At 50.2% G+C, this 24403-nt stretch overlaps 2 protein-coding genes across 5 annotated transcripts in view; both read right to left on the bottom strand.

Moving 5' to 3' along the window:
• MUC16 (mucin 16, cell surface associated) overlaps window positions 1-24403 on the bottom strand; it is a 98374-nt gene that overhangs the window by 55281 nt on the left and 18690 nt on the right. For 3 of the 4 annotated variants that reach the window (XM_086681294.1, XM_086681293.1, XM_086681292.1), the window contains exons 5-9: window positions 11123-11668; window positions 9123-9236; window positions 1685-5608; window positions 444-568; window positions 282-349 (exon numbers count right to left, since the gene is read on the bottom strand). In XM_086681294.1, the coding sequence (XP_086537420.1) occupies window positions 282-349; window positions 444-568; window positions 1685-5608; window positions 9123-9236; window positions 11123-11668 (4777 nt within the window). Of the gene's footprint in view, window positions 1-281; window positions 350-443; window positions 569-1684; window positions 5609-9122; window positions 9237-11122; window positions 11669-13097; window positions 16772-24403 lie in introns of those variants that run through there. The other variant, XM_086681295.1, reaches the window with a different exon arrangement.
• Window positions 17129-21891, bottom strand: LOC147583797 (mucin-16-like). Its single transcript, XM_086680689.1, has 2 exons — window positions 17652-21891; window positions 17129-17220 (listed from the first exon to the last, which is right to left on the bottom strand). The coding sequence occupies exons 1-2, from the start codon at window positions 21856-21858 to the stop codon at window positions 17129-17131; spliced, it is 4299 nt and encodes a 1432-aa protein (XP_086536815.1). The 5' UTR covers window positions 21859-21891.

The following is a 24403-nucleotide window of genomic DNA, read 5'->3' as shown; positions in this document are numbered from 1 at the left end:
CCCCCATCTCATGGGGAGATGGGGGCAGGTGTGGTGGGTGGAGCTCATTTAGGATGGCTTTAGTCTATAACACTTGGTTGTAGGAGCACAGAGAGGTTATGCAACTTGCCCAAGGTCACACAGTTAACAAGTGAGAGATCAAGGGTTCAAACCTAGAAACTTTGGATTCACTATGATATACTGTCTCTTGGCAAAGGCCCAAGGCTGTGGTTGACTGAGACGTGAAGGGCCAAGGAGGGAGAGAATCGGGGTATCTGTAGGTGCTTTGGAAGAAGACTCACCTGAACAAGGTCAGCCTGCAGCCATCATAGAGGGAACCAACACTGCTGTTTTCGAACAGAGTCCTGAGCTGGGAACAAATGAGAGAGTGATGAACCGGAGGGGCCAAGATGGCAGGGTGTGGAGGGCTTGGGATGAGATGAGCATTGGTGGGGGGCTCTCACCAGGTGCTGCAGGTGTCTCTCAGTGGCATTGAATATCTCAGAGCCCGAGTTCCCCATGTCCTCGGTGTAGTGCAGGCTGGTGATGGTGAAGTTGACAGTAAAAGGCATCAAGAAAGGGGCTGCAGCTGTGGTGGTGGAGAGAGTAAAATGAGGTCAGTCCCGAGTCAGGCCTGGGCTGGGGGTGGGAGGTGAGGCTCTGAGGACACACCTTAACTCCAGCACCTAGCCGGGGCTTGGCCTGAGCTGTCCTTTTTGAGAACACATCATGTCACCATTTAAGACCCTCCCACATTGGGTGACCAACCATCCCACTTTTTCCAGGACCATCTGGGTTCCTGGGATGCTGACTTCCAGCTGGAAAAGTGATATAGACTTGGGAAAACCAAGCTGGTCACCCTCCTGCCACTTCCCCTTGGCTCTTACCGTTTCAGCATGCGATAGCACCTGTATCTCTTTGTTGCAGGGGAATGAACAGGCCCCAGGGAGCATCCTGCTAGCAATGATTGACGGGGGTTGGCGGATACATATCCCAGCTCCCTAACCTGCTCCCCAGAGAGGAGGACTCCAAAGTTCACATTCTATGCATTCTCCTGGGGTTCCCCTCCAGCCTCCAGACCTGATAAATTTCTACCATTCGAGGCAGCTGGTGTGTGATACCTCACTGCTATTGCTCTAATGAACTAGCACACCACACGACCATACTCCAAAGAACTAGAAACGGACTCAAACAGATCTGTGCATACCCATCTGCATAGTTGCACTATCCACGGTAGCCAAAAGGTAGAAACAGCATGAGTGTCCATCAATACCTGAATGGACAGATAAAATGTGGTCCATCCATACAATGGAATGTCATCCATCCATAAACAGGAATGAGGTTCTGATGCACACTGCAACATGGATGAACCATGAAGACACTGTGCTCAGTGAAATAAGTCAGACACAAAAAATCAAATACACTGTGTGATTCCACATACATGAGATATCTAAAGTAGGCTAATTAAAGAAGACAGAAGTGGATTAGAGTTACCAGGGGCTGAGGGGAGTGGGGGAAGAAAGCTAATGCTAATGGGGACACAGATCCCATTGGGAGTGATCAAAGGTTTTGGAAAAAGGACAATATTCATATAATACTGCGAATGAAATTAATGCCACTGAATTATGCATCTAAAATGGTTAAAATAGCCAGTTCTATATTATATACACATTTTTACCACCGTAAAAAAAAAAGTCATTCTTACTTGTTTCTGAAGTCACACTCAGAGAGGTCAAGGTGGACATCCCAGCTGAGGTCTCAGGGACAAAGGGACTTGCCACAGATGTATTGAAGGTGGCTGCAGTCTCCACCATGATGGGGCCTGAGCCTGTGGCAGCTAAATTAGTGGTCTCAGGAGTTGTGGTTTTCAGGATAGCAGTTGGACTCGATCCGTCTCTGTGACTGGTTTTAGGTGGTGTTGGGGTCTCTGATGCTATCAAGGTCACAGTGTCCCCTGTCACAGTCTTGGACAATTCCAGGAGTTCAATTGAGGTCACAGGTGGTGAGGGTTCTGTGCTCCAGGAAGTTAAGGTATGAGACTCACCAGTGGTTTCAGGGGTACTGACAGGCCCAAGAACACCAGCAGTCAAAGTTGGGCCACCTGTGCTGGCCTCTGATGCAGCACTGGTGGCCAATAAGCCTGTGGTCTTCAATAACACAGGGGAAAGAGTTGACGTTGAAATAGTTGTGATATCTGTGCCAAGATGGGTGGAGAGTGAGGCTGTTTCTACAGGAACACCAGGTGAGACTGTTGGACCCAGATCAACTCTGCTGGTCTCCGTCATGGATGTGGTGAAGGATGTTGTCTCTGGCAGACCGAGGGAAACAGTCCGAACTGGAGGAGCTGTACTCATCTCCAGCTCAGGTTGGTCAGAGAGTGAGGCTATGGTCTCTGGTAAATGAGGAAAAGCAGTTGAACCAGGAAAATGTGTACTTGTCTTTGCACTGGGGTGGGTGACCAATAAGCCTGTGGTTGCTGGTTCACCAGGAGAAAGAGTCAGACTTGGAATAGTCATATTGGCATCTGTCTCAGAAGTAGGAACGTGAGAGGTCACCATATCTGGTGCACCAAGAGAGACAGTTGGAGTTGGAACCACTGAACTGGTTTCTTCCCCACGGCTGGTGGCTATTGACTGTGTGGTGTCTGGTTCACCTTTGGAAAAAACTGGAGTTGTTTTGGGGACAGTTGGGCTAGTTTCTTCAGAATGAGTGACTGATGAGACTGTTGTATTTGTCTCCTTAGGAGAAATAGTCAGAGTTGGAACAGCTGAACTGGTTTCTGTCCCAGAATGGGTGACCCATGAGGCTGTCATCTCTGCCTTTTGTGGGGAATCAGTCAGAGTTGTAAACATTGTACTGGCTTCCACCCCAGAACTGGTGACCAGTGAGGTCACCAGCTCTGGCACAGTAGAGGAAACAGGTGGAGCTGGAATGGCTGAGCTGGTCTGGATCTCAGAATAAATGATTGTTGAGGCTGTGGTCCCTGGCTCACCAGGAGAAAGACTGAGAGTGGGAATGACTGTACTGGCATCTTTCTCAGAAATAGTGACCTGTGAGGTCACCATATCTGGTACACCAGGGGGGACAGTTGGAGTTGGAACAGCTGAACTGGCTTCTGCCCCATGGCTGGTGGCCATTGTGTATGTGGTATACAATTCACTATGGGAAACATTGGGAGTTGTCCTGGAAACTGTTGGGCTGGTCTCTGCAGGATGGGTGACCAATGAGACTACTGTATCTGGCTCCCCAGGGGAAGCAGGCAGAGTTGTAACAGCTGAACTGAACTCTGTCTCAGAATGGGTGACCCATGAGCCTGTGGTCTCCATTTGACCTGGAGAAAGAGTCAGAGTTGTAAAAGTTGTACTTGTCTCTGGCCCAGAACTTGTGGCCAGTGAGATTTCTACCTCTGGTACGCCAGGGGAGATGGTCAGAGTTGGAATGGCTGAACTTGTCTGTGCCCCAGAACTGGTAGCTATTGAATGTACGGTATCTGATTCACTGTAAGAAAAATTGGGTGTTGCCTTGGGAATAGTTGAGCTGGTCTCTGCAGGATGGGTGACCAATGAGACTGCTGTATCTGGCTCCTCAGGGTAAGAAGTAGGCAGAGTTGGAATAGCTGAACTGGCTTCTTTCTCTGAAAAGGTGACCCATGAGGCTGTGGCCTCCAGTTCATGCAGAGAATCAGCCAGAGTTGAAAAAGTTGTACTCGTCTCTACCCCAGAACTGGTAACCACTAAGGTCACCAACCCTGGTATGCCTGGTGAGATAGTTGTAGCTGAAAATGAACTGACTTCTGCCCCGGGAGTGGTGGCTGTTGAGAGTGTGGTACCTGATTCACTATGGGAGAAATTTGGAGTTATTCTGGAAACAGGTGTGCTGGTCTCTGAGGAATGGGTAACCCGTAAGGCTGTCTCTGATTCATGTGGGTAATCAGTCAGAGTTGGAAAAATCGTACTGGTCTCTGCCTCAGAATTAGTGACCAGTGAGGTCCCCACTCCTGATACACCAGGGGAGACAGTCAGAGTTGGGATGGAAGAACTGGTCTGTGCTCCAGGATGATTAACCCATGAGACTGTGTTTGCTGGTTCTCCAGGAGAAAGAGTCAGAGTTGAAATAACCATACTGGCATCTGTCCCAGAGCTAGTGGCCTGTGAGGTCACCATATCTGGTACGTCAGGGGAGATAGGTGTAGTTGGAACAGCTGAACTGGCTTCTGTCTCAAGGCTGGTGGCTGTTGAGGGTTTGCTATATGATTCACTATGGGAAGCACTGGGGGTTGTCCTGGGAACCGTTGGGTTGGACACTGCAGGATGGGTGACCAAGGAGACTGTTGTGTCTGATCCATACAGGGATTCAGTCAGAGTAGAAGAGGTTGTACTGGTGTCTGTCCCAGAACTAGTGGTCTGGGAGGTCACTGTAGCTGGCACACCAGACGAGACAGTCACTGTTGGAATGGCTGAACTGGCTTCTACCCTAGGAGTGGTGGCCATTGAGAGTATGGTGTCTAATTCACTTTGGGAAAAATTTGGAGTTATTCTGGAAACAGGTGTGCTATTCTCTGTGGAATGAACCCACAAGGCTGTTGCATCTGGCTCACCAGGGGAAACAGTTGAAGTTGCAACAGTGGAAATGGCTTCTGTCCCAGGAGGGGTGACCCATGAGGCTGTTGTCTCTGGTTCATGTGGAGAATCAGTCAGAGTTGTAAAAGTTGTATTGGTCTCTGCTCCAGAACTGGTAACTGGTGAGATTCCCACCCCTGATACACCAGGGGAAATGGCTGGAGTTGGAATGGCTGAACTGGTCTGTGCCCCAGGATGGGTAACCAATGAGGCTGCTGCATTTGGCTCACCAGGGGAAGTAGTCGCAGTTTGATCAGTTGGGCTGGTCTCTGCTCCAGAATTAGTATCCATTGAGGTCACCAGCCCTGGCTCACCAGGAAGGACACTTGGAACTGGAATAGATGAACCACTCAGTGCCCCAGGTTGGGTGACCCATGAGGTGTTGGTCTCTGGTTCATCTTGGGAGTCAGTCAGAGTTGAAATAACTGTGCTCATCTCTGCCCCAGGACTAGTTACCAGTGAGGTCACCATTTCTGGTACACCAGGAAAGACAGCCAGAGTTGGAACTGCTAAACTGACTTTTTCCCCAGAACCAGTAGCTGTTGGGGGTGTGCTGTCTGATTCGCTGTGGGAAACACTCAAGGTTGCCCTGGAACCAGTCAAGCTGGTCTCTGCAGAATGAAAGGCTCGTGAGGTTGTGGTCTCTGGCTCACCAAGGGAAACAGCCAGAGTTGGAGAAGCTGGACCATTCTCTGCATCAGAACTAGGGACCAGTGAAGGTGTAGTCTGTGAGCCTCTATTGAAAACAGACGGGGTTGTCCTGGGAACTTCTGTGCTGGTCTCTGCCCCAGGTATGGTGGCCAATGAGGCGGTCATCTGTAGAACATCAGAAGAAATATCTGGGGTTGAAATGATCGTTCCTCTTGTGCTTGTGCTGGTCACCTTGCCTGATGTCCTGAGGAGAGTCCATGTTCCCGAAGCGGGGGTAGAGACAGTAGTGGTCAGAGTTGCTGTAGAGGTGGTCTTCAGAGCTGTGGTCTCTGCTCTCTCCATCCAGTCTGTTGGTAGTCCTGTGAATTGGGGGATGGACACACAGTTTGCACAAAATAATTGCCGCTTACTGGACTGGCACTAGCTACTTTTTTCTCCACATGAGGAAACGGAGAGAAATGTCTCTGCCTGGGGTATATGCTTCTGGAACGGGAGAAGGAATTGTCAGAGGCATCCCCGCACCTTCCCTTTCTCGTGTGGCACTGTAACTCCATGAATTCTTAACCACTCCTTGTTCCCAAACATTTTCTGTACTCTCCGGCCCCCGAGCCTTTTCTTAAGGCTGTTTCTCTTGTCTGCCTCATCCATCGTTCATCAGATTCCTTACGTTCTGCCCTTCTTCAAACCCTAGCGTGAACCTACCTTTACAAATCCATGTCAGAATTCATCTTTCCCTTCTCGATATTTCCTTATCCTAATGTCTGAATCGACACAGTGGCACTCCTCACGGTCGGCTTGGTAAGAGCTATTCGTAGCCAGAAGACTGCTTGGCATACAGTAGGTGCCCACAAATATTTGCTGAATAAATGAGCGAGTGAATGAACGGATACATAGATGGAGGTATGCAAAGAGAGATGTCTTCTCTGGCTTGAGAGAGATCAGGTATCATTGTGCTCAAGAGCTTGGGCTCCGTTAGAAGGTGGTCCTGCACTCAGATTCCGACTCCCCCACTAAATGGATGTGTTACCAAACCTTGCTGGACTTCCATATTCTCATCTGTAAAGTAGGTATAAGTACAGTGGCCATCTCAGAATGCTGATAAAAATTCACCCAGCACGGTGCCTGGTTCAAATACTGCTAGTACCTGCTATCACTGCTGTTAACTTCTATTACCACCTATTACCATGGTTATTATTACCATTACTTCGGCTACTATTACCTCCTATCACCGGGGTTATTACTGCTATTTTTACTACTTTTTGTGTTTCCACTACAAAATAAATGTTTGCTGAGTCGGAATTTGCCAGGAACCATGCTAGACCAAAGCTGGCCAAGGTGACTGGAATTCAGATTCTGATGACGAGTAAAGTTGCATTGGCCGAGACAGCAGCTACCGACTGGGGCCTCAAAAAATGGTCCGAGGGAAGGATGGAGGACCATTGGGAGGCTTCTCCAGAAAGACCACAAAGCCCATTGACTTGGTCCAGGAACAAAATAAAAGGGATTTGGACTCTGATGGGGAGCCATGTCCCTCTTTTACTAAGACCATCTAAAAAAAACCCCACATTTCTGGGAGTGGATATTCTAAAATGCTTTATATGTATTTGGTGTTGATGAGGAGGAGAGGGGGGGAGGGACAATTGCCAAGCACCTAGCATGCTTTATCTCTTTTATCCTCATCAGAGCACTTAATATACATTATATTGTTCTTGCAGTTTCGTAGAAGAGAAAGACAGAAACTCAGAGCTCATCATCTGCCAAGGTCACAGAGCTGCTGGCCACTGGTGTGGAAATTTGAACATCGTTCTGCCTGAGTGCTAAACCAGCACTCTCCAGCACTGAAATCTATGATTCCCTAACTGAAGTTCAAGATCCTGTGGGAGCCAGCATGAAAAGAGAAGGACGTAAGGAGAAAATGTCCATCCGGAGAGGTTAAACAAGAGTTCTCTGGTTCAGTGGTTCTCAAACCTGGGGTGATTTTGCTCCCAGGGGATACTTGGCGACGTCAGGAGACCTTTTTGGTCATCGCTACTGTGTATATGTGGAGGGTGCTACTGGCATGTGGTGAGTAGAGGCCAAGGATGCTGCTAAACATCCCACAGTGCACAGGACAGCCTGCAAGTAATTATTTGCCCGATGGGACTGAGGCTGAGAAACCCTGCTCTATTTTGAAAGCAGTCAGTGAATATGGTTAGCTATTCCTCAGAAGCTTTGCCATCTAAATACTGGTCACCACCTGAATGAAACCCAGTGATTCATTTCTTGGTGACCCAACATAGTCAATCCTGTCAACGCCCCACTTATACCCTATACAGTGACCCCGATGGGATCCTGATGCAGCCTCTGTGACTCCACACCTAAGGGCGTTCACTCAGCTTGTGTGTGTTGGGGTGCGGGGCAGGCTGGAAGTGCTGAGGGTCAAGCATCCCACAGCCAATGACAGAAGGAAGTTGGCTGACAAAAGCCCCAGCTGCTTCATTCCTCAGATTAGACAACACTGAGATGTTCTAGGCTGTCTCCCAGAGCTCCCCAGTGGGACCGACACTGTGGCCCGTAGCTGTGGCCTGATCATGAATGCACCTTGCATTGGCTTCCCTTCCTGGTCTTCTCCAGTGCTTCCTGGGACCATCCCCGACCTGTGACAAACCACTTCTCCCATATTCTTAACTCAAGTTTGCTTCTGGGGGAACCAAATCAAAGATGCCTGGTCACAGGATAAGACTAATAACCTGACTGGGGGGTAGGAGTGACTCTGTCCAAAGCCTGCATCTTGGAAAAAGACTCCAAAATGTACTGGTAAAATAGACTGGTCTCCAAAAATCTTGGGAACAGCTTAATGGGTATGGGGAGCTTTACCTTTTAACCACACAATGAAGAGGACCCCTTGCCATATACACCTGCACCTCTTAAACTCTCAGACAGAACAATAATACTGAGAAATGTTAACAGGTGCCTTTTAGAGGGAAAGATTCCACATCAATAATGGTGTAAAACCCTAGGTTGAATAAAGCCAAACGAATTTCTTTACAGTAGAATTTCTCAGAGCCTTTAATATATTTATGCATGCTATCGTTCTTTAGGAAGGAGCAATATATTCGCCAAACTTTTTTTTTTTTTTTTTTTTTTGCCACAAAATTCTTTGTCTTTTTGTTAGGGGTATCCAAGCATTACCAAGCCTTAGAAGGTTTCCTGAATATCGTGTTCTGTTGCTGTCTCCAGGATCATTTCCCACCACTCCATCCTTCTACCTCACACTTTAGCAAAGGTGAATTATTTGTTCCTCCAAGATATTTCCAGTTTTACCCCTCTCTGTGCTTTTGCATGTGGCTGGCTGTTCCCTCTATCCAGAATGTCTCCATCAACTCCCTTTGTCTTTCTGGTAAATCCCTAGTCATCCCTTCAAACCCAGTTCAAATATTATCCCCCCCATGAAGCCTTCCTTCTATAGTTCAAATACATCTTCATTGCATACATTTACATTTGCATCACAGGAATTTTGTTCCTTTGTTGTTTCCCACGGGTCTGAGAGCTCTGAGGACACCGTGCCCAAGGATTCTCATCTGCACATCCTCAGCTTATAGCACAGTCTCTAACACAGAGAGAGTGATCAATACGCATTTTCAGAATTAAGTTAAACTGGGTCATATTTGTGGGATTGGCATATCCACCCTTGAACTAAACTCACTATGCATGTTATGAGGAAAAGAAAAGTGGTAACATCCACCTGGTAACAATTAGACAAAGATCCAGCTAAGACAGGGAAGCCCATGACCACCCCACATTATTCTTTCTCTTAAGAAACATTTCATCTCTCTGGAAGAGGAAATAAGGTCACAAGTGGGATTACAGGGAAGTAAGCAAAGGTGAACCTACCTGTAGGACTGGCAGATGATGTGGGTGCCACATGTACATGGACTGGTCCTGTGACACCTCCATGGGCTGCTTCATTGGGTATCTTTGTAATACGCTCCACGACGCCATCAGTCCCTGTGGGTGAGGGTGGAGAAGAAACCTGGGTTAATTCATCTCATCCAGAGAGAGAGCACTGTTCAAATGAATCCACTTCATTGACTATACAACTCAATTCTTCTCAAGTCCAGGACTTGAGCCAGGGCTGTATGCCATGAGTGACCAGCCCTGTCCATTCGCCCATTCATCCACCCATAGATTTGTCCATCTTTCCTTCTACCATTGCTATATGTACCCATCCATCCTTCCTTCTTTCATTTATCCATTTTTCCATTCTTCCTTTGATCCTTCTATTCCCCCAACCACCCTTCTACCTTCTTACCATCCTGCTTATCCCTTGCTTCCTGAACACCCATGACTCAACTACTGAGCCATGTTTTAAGACCCGGATCAATACCTGTCAATGTACCAATCAATTTTATTGTGAATTGAGAGGTAACCAAGTCATCCTCCTATAGATGTTGTCCATCAAAGCAGGTGCTAAAGTGGTTAGCGCACCTGTCTCCCAAACAAAAGTTGGGGCCAAATTCAACTTTTCAGAGGAATGGAATCCCCAAGAGGTTCCTTTCCTCATCTTCAGATCTCTTGGAGGGGTGTACCTCTTCCTAGGCCCCAAGTCCTTCCCACATCCCATACATACTTTGTTCCATCATCTTTTATTTGCTCACCAATTTCTTCACTTTTCCCTTGTGTTTGACTCTGTCCTTAATATAAAAACATAATCATTTCAAAGGGGGATATTGAGCCTATATCTATGTGAAATTTAGCTGTTTTGCTAGTTCTATTCAACCTGTTCATACTCCCTTCATTAGAGTCCCTGAGGGCCCACACGTTGTCAAATGACTCACCTCATTTCAACTTGACTATCAAGCATCTGATGGGACTGACAATTTTCCTTCCTAAAACTCTCCCCTCCTATAGCTTCTGTGATGCCAGAATCTCTTTCTTTTTCTCCTCCCTCCTGACCACTGCTGCATAGCCTAATAATTAAAAGCATAGATTCCTAGTGCCATATAGTCTGAGTTCTTACTACTTATTAGCTTTGTGATCTTGAGCAAATCACTTAACCTTCTGTGCCTTGGTTTACTCATCTGTAAAATGAGCTTATAATCATCTTTTCTTTAAAAAAGTTGTGTTGGAATGAGGATTAAATAACTTAATTTTTTTTAATGTTTATATTTATTTGAGAGAGAGAGAGAGAGAGAAGCAGAAAGAGAAGGAGACACAGAATCTAAAGCAGGCTCCAGGCTCTGAGCTGTCAGCACAGAGCCTGACATGGGCTGGAACCCACGAACTGCAAGATCATGACCTGAGCCAAAGTTGGATGCTTAACCGACTGAACCCACCAGGTGCCTGAGGATTATGTAACTTAATAAAACAGTGCCTTGACATAGAATAAGTGCCCTAGGAAAATCTATTGTTACTGGAGTGCCTGGGTGGCTCAGTTGGTTGAGTGTCTGACTTGGGCTCAAGTCATGATCTCACAGTTCATGGGTTCAAGCCCTGCGTTGGGCTCTGTGCTGACGGCTTAGAGCCTGGAGCCTGTTTCAGATTCTCTGTCTCCCCCTCTCTCTGCCTCTCCCCTGCTTGCCCCTGCTTGTGTGTGTGTCTCTCTCTCAAAAATAAATAAGCATTAAAGAAATAAAAATCTATTGTTATTAGCATTATCGTTGTCATAATCATAGTAATGTTAAAACATCTATCATGGTACTGGAGTCATCCAATGACTTGCTTATTTATATTTGCTTCTCCAGTGCCTAGAACTGAGGATAGATCAACAAATGTTTGCTGAAAGAATTTCTGTGCAGTAATAAACTCCTAAATAACTCCTTTATACCTCTCAGGAAAAGAGTCATCTCCTATGAGCCCCTAATAATGGGAGTACAGGATCAGTAGGTCCTTACTTGTCAGCTGTGTTGAGTGTGGAGGAAGTTGAGAAGCCCTCGTCTCTGTTCCTAAGTGAATCTGCTCTGTCATTCTGGTATCCACACTGGATGAGAAAGATGTCCTGACTGGCTTGGTCCATGTCTCCAAAGTACTGGCCACAACCAAGGGTCCTTCAGCAGTGCTGCCCTCTGTCCCTGTGTTGGTGGCCACTGTGTGCGGGGTAGCCGTTGAGGAAGTGCTCCCCTGGGGGGCTGGGCTGGTTGAAACATCTGTGGTAGTGGAGGCCGAAGAGGGGAAAGGCATTGAAACTGATGAAGGTAGACTGTCTGCCACAGTGGACAGAGCATCTTTAGGGCCTGGTTGCGTCCAAAATAATGGACTGGCTGAGAAGGCGGCTGAGCTGGCACCTGGGACTCCAGATGTAGCTGCTGACGGAGAAGGTGCCAATGTGTCAGCTGAAAGGGTCTCAGCTGAAGACAGCATTACTGTGCTCAGGTGATGAGTCCTTTCTGATACAGACACAGAAAGCTTGGGTTCTGGGAAGGAGGTTACACTGGCAGGCCCTGCGAAAGAGAGAGATGCGTAAGAGAGAGAGATCCACTTGAATTCCATCACACTGCCAAGATGAAGGCTGGTCCAAAACTCATATTTTCCCAGTGACTTCAGGCTTAGAACCCTTGAAAGTATGAGTGGACAGGGGCACCTGGGTGGGTCAGTCAGTTGAGAGTCTGACTTGTGATTTCAGCCCAGGTCACGATCCCAGGGCTGTGGGATCGAGCCCCATGTCAGGCTCTGTGACAAGGGTGGAGTCTTCCTGAGATTCTCTCTCTCTTCCTCTGCCCCTAGCCCCTGATCTTGCGCATACTCTCTCTTTCTCTCTCTCCCTCTCTGTCTCCAAAATAAAACAAAACAGAAAAACATTAGCGGACAGAGGAGAGAAAGGTGTGTTTAAAGGTGACTATAAACTAGAGTCTAGGGCTATGAATGTCTCCTGCAGTCCAGGAGAGAGATGGGAAAGTGGCCCTGCCTCAACGTTCTGGGGCCAAAGAAGATCAGTATTGGAGTGGAAATATTAGTCTCTTCCATGGAACAGATAATGCCCATTGGATAAGAGGTTCTGCAAAGCTCATTAGGACAGAGAAAGGTGCCACATTGCAGAAAAGCTAGTCTACACTTTAATTACAACTATAGTTGTGAAAAGAAACTTATATTCTTTTAATTTACAGTAATGTCAAGGGTGGCCATTGTTTCAAAGGAGGTGCTCTTCCATAATGGAGATAAAATGATTAAAGATCCCAAGACTATGACTAATAAAACTCTGTCAGAGCTAGAAATGTGAGGTAAGGTGAGAGGAATAGGAAATAATTTTCTTTTTTTTTTCTTTTTTTTTTAATTTTTTTTCAACGTTTTTTATTTATTTTTGGGACAGAGAGAGACAGAGCATGAACGGGGGAGGGGCAGAGAGAGAGGGAGACACAGAATCGGAAACAGGCTGCAGGCTCCGAGCCATCAGCCCAGAGCCTGACGCGGGGCTCAAACTCACGGACCGCGAGATTGTGACCCGGCTGAAGTCGGACGCTTAACCGACTGCGCCACCCAGGCGCCCCAATAGGAAATAATTTTCCAATATCAGTTATTGTGAAAGAATCTAAAGAAAGGAAGGGGGAAGCATGGAACACTACCAAAAAAGCAAAAGCAGGGTTTATAAGAAAGAAAGAAAGAAAGAAAGAAAGAAAGAAAGAAAGAAAGGAAGAAAAGGAAAGAAAAGAGAGAAAAGGAAAGAAAAGAAAGAAAAGAAAAGAAAAGAAAAGAAAAGAAAAGAGAAAAGAAAAGAAAAGAAGAGAAAAGAAAAGAAACTCTTGCTTAATGTATCCTTGCAACAATCTGCGTGCTATGGATCCTCTCTCACCCACTAAAATGTGAGTCACTCAGCCACCAACTGTAGTTAATGTGTCCAAGGTAAGGGTATCCTATGATATAGCCATAGAGTACCTTTCTTGGTGATGATGGTGACTTTTCCAATATCAACACTAGGGGAAGAGGTAGAAAGCCCAGTGTTGAATTCCATAGGGATGTCTGGTGACATTGTGGGCAGAACAGGGCCAGGCACAGATGTCTTGCTGGGGGACATGATGTCTGTCCTGGAGGCCTCAGCACTGGTCCCAGTGAAGACCTCAGAAGGGATGCTGATGTCCTCTGGGGCTGAGCTGGTGGGCTGGGACATGATGGTTTCCCTCATTTCCAGGGCGAGAGGCGACGTTGACTGTGTGTCAGTCTCCATGGTTCCAGAGTGGCCAGGCATTGGTGTGGGAGCCATGGTGTCTCCATCAACGGAGAAGGTTTCAATTGGAGACATGTGTGGGGCTGTTGTTGAGCCAGCTGGGGCTGAGGAGTGGACTTCCCATGCAGTACTGAGGGTCCCCACGTGGGTCACTGCTGTGTTTTCAGGAGGGTGAATGGACTTGGCAGTGGTAGAGGCTTCAGACATGTCCTGTATTTCCACTGAGGTCTGACTCAGACCTGAAGGTGAACTGGTCACACTTTCTGAGCTCATACCCCATGTGCTGTGGGACCTCAGCAGGCCAGTGGTGACAGGTAAGGTGACAGAGTCAGAAGGAAAAGGACTACTGGCTGGCAATGTGTTGGACACTGAAGAAGCTGAGGTCATGGCATGGGAAGGCACCAGGGGAAATGGAGAGCTGATGTCCTGCTCAGAGGATGGGCTGGTACGTGACTCATCCTCAGAACCTCTGTCCGCACTAGTGGTCATCTCTGCTCCTGTAGAATCCTGAGTCATACCTGAGTGCATATGAGCCCCTGAGGCTGTGGCTGATGTGTTCCAAGGAAATGTGCCCTGGGATGTAGCCTCCAGGGGAACAGTTTCAGTCGCTATGGTTTTAGGTGCAGCTTCTGCCACGACGGGGGAGGTGGAGAGCTTGGTGTTGATTCTCGAGGTGAAGTCTTTTGAAATTGTGGGCCAAATAGGGACAGGGATGGATGTTCCCTTAGGCGAGATGACGGCTGTCCTGGAGGCCTCAGGACTAATACCAGTGGACACCTTGGAAGGGACAGTGCTTTCCTCCGGAGCTGAGCTGGTGTGGGGATACATGCCACTTTCCCATGGTTCCAGGGCCAGAGATGACACTGACAATGTCACAGTCTGTGTGGTTCCAGAGAAGCCAGGCATCGGCATGGAGGCTGTGGCATCCCCATGGAGGGAAGAAGTCTCAACTGGAGACGTGCCTGTGGCTGTCTCTGAGCCAGCTGGGGCAGAGGAGTGGGAATCCCCTACAGAACTGAGGGTCCCCACGTGGGTCACTGCTGTGTTTTCAGGAAGGTAAATGGCCTCTATAGTGGAAGAGGCTTCAGATGAGGTCCGGATGTCCACTAATGTGCTGCTTAGACCTGAGGGTGAACTGGTCACACCTTCCAAGCTCATGTCCCATGTACCGGGGATCATCAGCAGGTCAGGGGTGAGAGATGAGGTGACATGATCAGGTGGAGAAGGGCTAGTGGCTGGCAGTGTGGGAGACACTGCAGAAATCGAGGACATGGCAGGTAAAGGCATCAAGGAAGATGGAGAGCTGATGTCTTGCTCAGAGGAAGGGCTGGTGGGTGACGCATCCTCAGAACCTGTGTCCACGCTAGCGGTCATCTCTGAGCGTGGAGAACCCTGAGTCACAACCAAGTGTGTCTGTGCCCCTGATGCTGTGGCTGATGTGTCCCAGGCTAGTGTGCCCTGGGGTGTAGCACCCAGGGGGACAGTTTCAGTGGTCATTGTTATAGGTTCAGATTCTGCCTTGACAGGGGAGGTAGAGAGCCTGGTTTTGATTTCTGTGGGAATGTCTGGTGACACTGTGGCCTGACCAGGGCCAGGGATGGATGTCCTGCTGGGGGACATGACGGCTGTCCTGGTGGCTTCAGGACTAGTACCAGGGGACACCTCAGGAGGGACGGTGATTTCCTCTGTGGCTGAGCTGATGTGCCAGGATGTGCTGGTTTCCCGTGGTTCCAGGGCCAGGGACGACGCTGACTGTATCTCAGTCTCCGTGGTTCCAGAGAGGCCAGGCCTTTGTGTGGAAGCCAGGGTGTCCCCACTGAGGGAGGAGGTCTCAACTGGAGACATTCCTGTGGCTGGCTCTGAGCCATTTGGGGCCGAGGAGTGGGATTCCCATGTGGAACTGAGGGATCCTGTGTGAGTCATCGCTGTGTTTTTGGCATGGGAAATGGCCTCTGTAGCAGTAGAGTATTCAGATGTGTCCCGAGTCTCCACCACTGAGATGCTGGTCAGACCTGAGGGTGAACTGGTCACCCCTTCTGAGCTCATGCCCCACGTGCTGGGGGTCCTCATCAGGCCAGGGGTGAGAGGTGAGGTGACAGGAACCAGAGAAGGACCAGTGGCTGGCAGCGTGGGGGGCACTGCAGAAGTTGAGGTCATGGCATGAAAAGGCACCAGGGAAGATGGAGAATTGATGTCTTGCTCAGAGGAAGGGCTTGTGTGTGACTCATTCTCAGAAACTCTTTCCATGCTAGTGGTCACCTCTGAGCGTGGAGAACCCTGAGTTATTGCTGAGTGTATATGAGACCGCCCGGCTGAGGCTGATGTGGACCAGGCTAGTGTGCCCTGGGAGGTAGCTCCTGGGGGAACTGTTCTGGTGGCCATGATTATATGTGCAGATTCTGCCTCAATGAGGGAGGTAGAGAGCCTGGTGTTGATTCCCATGGGGATGTCAGGGGACATTGTGGGCTGAGAAGGGACAGGGATGGATGTCCTGCTGTGGGAGATGACGTCTGTCCTGGAGGCCTCAGCACTAGAACCTGTGGACACCTCAGGGGGGATGGTGATTTCCTCCGTGGCTGAGCTGGTGTGCCGAAAGGAGTCCAATTCCCACAGTTCTGGGGCCAGGGATGACGATGACACTGTTTCCTTCTCTGTGGTTCCCAAGAGGCCAGGCATTGGTGTGGAAGCCGTGGTGTCCTGACCGATGGAGGAGGTCTCGATTGGAGATGTTCCTGTGGCTGGTTCTGATGAGGCTGGGGACGAGGAGTGGGATTCCTGGGCAGAACGGAGGGTTGCCGCATGGGTGACTGCTGTGTATTCAGGAGGGTGAATGGCCTCTGTAGGGGTAGAGGCTTCAGATGTGGCCCAAGTGTCCACTAACGTGCTGGTCAGAACTGAGGGTGAACTGATCACACCTTCTGTGCTCGTGCCCCACGTGCTATGGATTGTTGGCAGGCCAGTGGTGAGAGGTGGTGAGGTGACAGGAGCAAGAGGAGAAGGCCTACTGGCTGGCAGTGTGGGGGACACTGCAGAGGCTGAGGTCATAGCATGTAAAGGCACCAGGGAAGATGGAGAGCTGATGTCCTGCTCAGAGGAAGGGCTGGTGGGTGACTCACCCTCATAATCTCTGTCCACACTAGAGGTCACCACTGAATGTGGAAAACCCTGAGTCACAGCCAAGTGTGTCGGTGCCCCTAATGTTGTGGCTGTTGTGTCCCAGGCTACTGTGTCCTGGGATGTAGCCCTTGGGGGAACGGTTTCAGTGGCCATGGTTATAGGTTCAGATTCCGCCATGACAGGGGAGGTAGAGAGCCTGGTGTTGACTTCCGTGGGGATGTCTGGTGACATTGTTGTCTGAACAGGGAAAGGGATGGATGTCCTGCTAGAAGAAATGACATCTGTCTTGAATGCCTCAGTGGTAGTCCCAGTGGACACCTCAGAGAGGATGCTGATAGCCTCTGGAGCTGAACTAGTATGCCAGGACATGACCGTTTCCCATGTTTCTGGGGCCAGAGGTGACATTGACTGTGTCTCAGTCTCTGTGGTCCCAGAGAGGCCAGGCATTGGTGTGGAAGCTGTGGCATCCCCAGGGAGGGAGGAGGTCTCAATTGGAGACATCCCTGTGCCTGGCTCTGAGCCAGCTGGGGCTGAGGAATGCAATTCCAGTGCATGACTGAGGGTCCCCACATGGGTTACTGCTGTGTTTTCGGGAAGGTGGATAGACCTTGTAGTGGTAGAGGCTTCAGGCGTGGCCCATATCTCCACTGAGGTCTGACTCAGACCTGAAGGTGAACTGATCACACCTTCCGAGCTTGTGCTCCATGTGCTGGGGATCTTTAGCAGGCCAAGGGTGAGAGGTGAGGTGACAGGAACAGGAGAAAAACTCCTAGGTGGCAGCGTGGGGGACACTCCAGAGGATGAGGTCATGGCAGGTAAAGACACTAGGGAAGATGGAGAGCTGATGTCTCTCTCAGAGGAAGGGCTTACTCGTGACTCACCCTCAGAACCTCTGTCCACACTAGAGGTCACCGCTGAATGTGGAGAACCCTGAGTCACAGCCGAGTGTGTCTGTGCCCCTAATGCTGTGGCTGAAGTGTCCCAGGCTACTGTGCCCTGGGATGTAGCCCCCAGGGGAACAGTTTCAGTGGCCAAGTTTATAGGTGCAGATTCTGCCATGATGGATGAAGTAGAGAGCCTGGTGGTGATTCCTGTAGAGAAGTGTGGTGACATCGTGGGCTGAACAAGGCCAGGGATGGATGTTTTGCTTGGGGACATGATGGGTATCCTGGGCGCATCAGCATTAGGACCAGTGGACACCTTGGAAGGGACAGTGATTTCCTCTGGTGTTGAGCTGGTGTGCTGGGCCATGATGGTTGCCCGTGGTTCTGGGGCCAGGGATGATATTGACTGTATCTCAGTCTCTGTGGTTCCCAACAGGTCAGGCATTGTTGTGGAAGCTGTGGCATCCACATCAAAGGAGGAGGTCTCAACTGGAGATGTCCCTATGGCTGTCCCTGACCCAGCTGAGGCCAAGGAGTATGATTCCCATGCAGAAGTTAGGGTCCCCACGAGGGTCACTGCTGTGTTTTCAGGAAGGCGACTGGCCTCTGTAGTGGTAGAGGCTTCAGACGTGGTCTGGATATCCACTAGTGTGCTGGTCAGAACTGAAGATGAACTGGTCACACCTTTTGAACTCATGCCCCACATGCTGTGGGTCAGCAGGCCAGGGGCGAGAGGTGAGGTGACAGGAACAGGAGAAGGATTAATGGTTGGCAGTGTGGAGGACAGTGCAGAAGACCAGGTCATGGCAGGGAAAGGCACCAGGGAAGATGGAGAGCTGATGTCCTGCTCAGAGGACAGGCTGGTGGGTGATTCATCTTCAGAACCTCTGTCCACACTAGTAGTCATCTCTGACAGGGGAGAACCCTGAGTCACAGCTGAGTGTGTCTGTGCCGCCGATGCTGTGGCTGATGTGTCCCAAGCTACTGTATCCTGGGATATAGCCCCTGGGGGAACAGTTTCAGTGGCCATGGTTATAGGTTCAGATTCCACCATGACAGGGGAGGTAGAGAGCCTTGTGTTGATTTCTGTGGGGAAGTCTGGTGACATCGTGAGTTGAACAAGGCCATGGGTGGATGTCCTGCTGGGGAACATGATGTCTGTCCTGGAGGCCTCAGCACTAGTCCCAGTGGAGACCTCGGAAGCAATGCTGATGTCCCCTGAGGCTGAGCTGGTATAGGGGGATGTGCCAGTTTCCCATGGTTCTGGAACCTTGGACGACTTTGACTGTGTCTCAGTCTCCGTGGTTCCAGAGGAGCCAGGCATTGGTGTGACAGCCATTGTGGTCCCACCAGTGGGGGAGGTCTCAATTGGAGATGTGCCAGTGGCTGTCTCTGAGACAGCTGGGGCTGAGGAGTGGGCTTCCCATGCAGTACTGAGGGTCCCCATGTGGGTCACTGTTGTGGTTTTGGGAGGATGAATGGCCTCTGTAGTGGAGGACGCTTCAGATGTGGCCTGTTTCTCCACTGAGATGCTGCTCGGTCTTGAGTTTGAACTGGTCACGCTTTCCGAGCTCATGCCCCATGTCCTCAAGAGGCTGAGGGTGAGAGGTGAGGTGACAGAAGCAGGAGGAGAAGGGCTAGTGGGTGGTAATGTGGGGGACACTGCAGAGGCCGAGGTCATGGCATGGAAAGGCTCCAGAGAAGATGGAGACCTGATGTCCTGCTCAGTGGAAGGGCTTCTGCGTGACATATCCTCAGAAACCCTGTCCACGCTAGTAGTCCCATCTGAGTGTGGAGAACTCTGAGTCACAACTGAGTGCATCTCTGCCCACGAAGCTGTGGCTGATGAGTCCCTGGCTATACTGCCTTGGGATGTAGTCGGTCGGGGAACTGTTTTGGTGGTGTTGGATATGGGTGAGGATTCTGCGATGACAGGTGAGATAGAGAGCCTGTTGTTGATACCCGTGGGGATGTCTGGTGACAATGTTGGCAGACCAGGTCCAGGGATGGATGTCCTGCTAGGGGAGATGACAGCTGTCCTAGAGGCCTCAGCACTATTACCAGTGGACAGCTCAGAAAGGACGGTGATTTCCTCTGGGGCTGAGCTGGTATGGCGGGATGTTCCAGTTTCCCGTGGTTCTGGGGCCTGGGATGACATTGACTGTGCCTTTATCTCCGTGGTTGCAGAGAGGTCAGGCATTGGAGTGGAAACCATGGTGTCCCCATCGAGGGAGGAGGTCTTGACTAGAGATGTGCCTGTGGCTGATTCTGAGCCAGCTGGGGCCGAGGAGTGGGATTCCCTTGAGGTACCGAGGGTCCCCACCTGGGACACTGCTGTGTTTTCAGAAGGGGGCATTGTATTTGTAGTGGTAGAGGCTTCAGGCATGGCCCATATCTCCACTGAGGTCTGACTCAGGCCTGAGGGTGAACTGTTCACACCTTCCGAGCTCGTACCCCATGTGATGTGGGTCCTCGGCAGGCCAGTGGTGAGAGGTGAGGTGACAGAGTCAGAAGGAAAAGGACTACTGGCTGGCAGTGTGGGGGACACTGAAGAAGTCAAGGACATAACTTGTAAAGAAGGCACCAGGGAAGATGGAGAGCTGATGTCCTGCTCAGAGGAAGGGCTGGCAGGTGACTCATCTTCAGAAACTCTGTCCCCACTAGTGGTCATCTCTGAGTGTGGAGAACCTTGAGTCACGGCTGAGTGTGTCTGTGCCCCCGATGCTGTGTCTGATGTGTCCCAGGCTAGTGTGCCTTGGGATGTAGTCCCTGGGGGACCAGTTTCAGTGGCCATGGTTATAGGTTCAGATTCTGCCTTGACAGGGGAGGTAGAGAGCCTGGTATTGATTTCTGTGAGGATGTCTGGTGACATTGTGAGCTGAACAGGGCCAGGGGTGGATGTCCTGCTAGAGAACATGACGTCTGTCCTGGAGGCCCCAGCACTAGACTCAGTGGAGACCTTGGGAGAGATGCTCATGTCCTCTGTGGCTGAGATAGTATGGGGGAATGTGCCAGTTTCCTGTGGTTCCAGGGCCATGGACGACTGTGACTGTGTCTCAGGCTCCATGGTTCCAGAGAGGCCAGGCGTTGGTGTGGAAGTTGTGGCATCCCCATCGAGGGAGGAGGTCTTGATCGGAGACATTCTTGTGGCTATCTCTGAGCCAGCTGGGGCCGAGGAGCGGGATTCCCATGTGGAACTGAGGGTCCCCTTGTGGGTCACTGCTGTGTTTTCAGAAGGGTGAATAGCTTCCGTAGTGGTAGAGACTTCAGATGGCATCCATACATCGACTGAGGTTTGACTGAGACCTGAGGGTGAACTAGTTACACCTTCTGAGCTTGTACCCCATGTGATGTGGGTCCTCGGCAGGCCAGCGGTGAGAGGTGAGGTGACAGAGTCAGAAGGAAAAGGACTACTGGCTGGGAGAGTGGAGGACACTGCAGAGGACGAGGTCATGGCATGTAAAGGCACCAAGGAAGATGGAGAGCTGACGTCCTGCTCAGAAGAAGGGCTTGAGAGTGACACACCCTCAGATCGCCTGTCCATGCTAGTGGTCACATCTGAAGGTGGAGAACCCTGAGTCACAGCCGAGAGCGTATGAGGCTCCAAGGCTGTCGCTAATGTGCCCCAGGCTAGCATGCCCTGGGATATAGCTTCCGGGGGAATGGTTTCAGTGGCCTTGGCTATAGGTGAAGATTCTGCCATGACTGGTGAGGCAGAGAGCCTGGTGTTGATTCCCATGGGGATGCCTGGTGACACTGTGGCCCGAGTAGGGACAGGGATGGAAGTTCCACTCCGGGAGATGAACACTGTCCTGGAGACCCCAGACCTAGTACCAGTGGACACTTCGGAAGGGACGGTAATTTCCTCTGTAGCTGAGGTGGTGTGCTGGGATGTGATGGTTTCCTGTGGTTGCAGGGCCAGGGAGGACTTTGTCTGTGTCTCAGTCTCCGTGGTTCCAGAGAAGCCAGGCATTGGTGTGACAGCCATTGTGGTCCCACCAGTGGGGGAGGTCTCAATCGGAGTTGTGCCAGTGGCTGTCTCTGAGACAGCTGGGGCTGAGGAGTGGGCTTCCCATGCAGTACTGAGGGTCCCCATGTGGGTCACTGCTGTGGTTTTGGGAGGGTGAATAGCTTCTGTAGTGGTAGAGACTTCAGATGGGGCCCATACATCGACTGAGGTCTGACTCAGACCTGAGGGTGAACTGTTCACACCTTCCGAGCTCGTACCCCATGTGATGTGGGTCCTCGGCAGGCCAGTGGTGAGAGGTGAGGTGACAGAGTCAGAAGGGTAAGAACTACTGTCTGGAGGTGTGGGGGACACTGCAGAAGTCAAGGACATAACTTGTAAAGATGGCACCAGGGAAGATGGAGAGCTGATGTCCTGCTCAGAGGAAGGGCTGGCGGGTGACTCATCTTCAGAACCTCTGTCCCCCCTAGTGGTCATCTCTGGGCGTGGAGAACTCTGAGTCATGGCTGAGTGTGTCTGTGCCCCTGATGCTGTGGCTGATGTATCCCAGACTAGTGTGCCTTGGGGTATAGCCTCTAAGGGAATGTTTATAGTGTCCATGGTTATAGGTTCAGATTCTGTCATGACGGGGGAAAGAGAGAGCCTGGTGTTGATTTCTGTGGGGAAGTCTGGTGACATCGTGAGCTGAACAGGGCCCGGGCTGGATGCCCTGCTAAAGAACATGATGTCTGTCCTGGTGGCCTCAGTATTAGTACCTGTGGACACCTTGGAAGGGACAGTGATTTCCTCTGTGGCTGAGCTAGTGTGCCGGAACGTGTTGGTTTCCCATGGGTCTGGGGCCAGGGACATCTTTGATGGTGTCTCAGTCTCCGTGGTTCCAGAGAGGCCCGACCCTTTTGTGGAAGCCATGGCATCCCCACCAATGGAGGAGGTCTTGACATGAGATGTGCCTGTGTCTGGCTGTAAGCCCGCTGGGGTCACGGGGTTAGATTCCCATGCAGAACTGAGGGTCCCTACGTAGGTCACTGCTGTGTTTTGAGGAAGGTGAGTGGCCTCTGTATCAGTAGAGTCTTCAGACGAGGCCTGAATCTCTACTGAGGTTTTACTCAGACCTGAGGGTAAACTGATCACACCTTCCAAGCTTGTGTTCCAAGTGCTGTGGGTCCTCAGCAGGCCATGGGTGAGAGGTGACGTGACAGGTACAAGAGAAGGAGGATTACTGGTTGGCAGTGTGGGGGACACTGTAGAGGATGAGGTCATGGAAGATAAAGGCACCAGGGAAGATGGAGAGCTGATGTCCTGCTCAGAGGAAGGGCTTGGGTGTGACACATCCTCTGAATGTCTGTCCATGCTAGTGGTCGTCTCTGAGTGTCTAGAACCCTGAGTCGCAGCCGAGTGCATCTCTGCCCTTGATGCTATGGCTGAGGTACCCAAGGCTAGCGTGCCCTCAGATGTAGTCCTAGTAGTACCATTCTGTTCACTCATGGTTAGTTTTTCACCATTTGTCACAACTTTCATTATATGGCCCCTGATGGTATCTGATGACCTCATGGACTGAGGAAGTGTTGGGGTAGATATTTTGTCATTGGTGTATTTCTCTGTTCTTCTCTCTTCATTTGTAGGAGTGTAACTTAGCGAAGGAGCTATACCTGTTTCCGTTGTAAAGAATGGTATGTATGAGGTAGTTGGTTTGATCGTGTTCATTACATTGAATTTTTGAGTTGTGTCCCCTTGAGGAGTGGAGGTAGTGGTTGTGGCTGGTGACACAGGTTTCCCAGTAGTCCAGTCATGTGTGGGCAGAGAATCAGGCAGTGAAACGGATAGGAGGATATTGGGGTCAGTCTTTGTATTTGGATGGTCAGTGAAAGCCATTGAACCAGGCAGAACTTCCATATTTCTTTTACTGGTAGTCCAACTTGTGTCTAAAATGTCAGGAAGTAAGGTGTTCATCTTCTCGATACCAGAAGTTGAAATGGGCATAGATGCAGTTGTGTCTGAAGGAGTCAATGTTCTCATATTTGTGGACCTCATATCTTCAGCTGAAGCACGAGAAGATGGACTGGCTGGGCTGGTTCCAGTAATAGTCATAATGCCATGGGGAGTAGATAAAGAGCCTGATTCTGTGCTTGATGCTAAGGATGAAGTTGTGCCCATTGCAGAAGTTGTTTTGGGAGAACCTGTGACTTTCAAAATTGAAGTTATGTCTTTCATAGCCGAGGAGCCTGATGTTGGGGCAGAAGCAGTTGTGGATGACCAGGTGGAAGGATGCTCCATGGCAGATGTGCTGGTCTCTGTAGCCAGGGTGCTGTCCATGGTGCTCTCTCTCCTCTTTGGGTTGGACATGGTAGTCAGGACTGAGTTGGTTCCCATAGTGGTGATAGTGGTGATGACACGTGGAGGGGGGGCTGTGGTCGTACTCATCATGCTCGCTTCTGCAGGAAATGAGGTCTGTGACAGTTGCTCAGTCATAGAGGCAGCCTTACTAGTCGTTACACTTGTGACGGCCACCAGCGTCTTAGACTCCATTGAAGGAAATACACCAGATGGTGAAGAGTTCATTTTTCCTCCTGAAGCATCATTGGTAGGGCTGGTGATGGCTTGGCTTTTAAAGGTCAGAGTTGCCGATGTGGTTTGTTCTCTGGAGGTGAGATGCAATGTGTCTGTGGCTTCTAGAGATGCACCATGAATCAGATCACTCCCAGTTGTCTTGTCTGACCGTGTGATAGCAGATGAATAAGCCGCACCCACAGATACACTTGTTTGTTGTTCAGCTGTTCCAGTAGCCACTGCTGAGGAGGAAAGTGTCCTCCCTGTAGAACGGACTTTGGGCAAACCAGTGACATGTGACTGGACAGCTGTGTCTGTGACAGTCCATGGAGAGGTCCCTGGTGCTTGGGTGCTGACTGTGGCCCTGGACTTCCTCTCCGGGCTAGTCATTATAGTTGAAACTGACCTTGCTCCCCTGGGGCTGGAGGTGATGATCACCAAGGTGAGAGCCCCACCCTTGCTTGTTAGTTCTGTCGGATATGATGTCACAGAAGGGACCCCA

This window comes from Puma concolor, chromosome A2 (assembly GCF_028749965.1).
Source record: "Puma concolor isolate L17-30 chromosome A2, mPumCon1.1.hap2, whole genome shotgun sequence".
Classification (NCBI taxonomy): Eukaryota; Metazoa; Chordata; class Mammalia; order Carnivora; family Felidae; genus Puma; species Puma concolor.
Note: the sequence above shows the minus strand (reverse complement) of the source record. Positions and strands in the feature narration are given on the sequence as shown.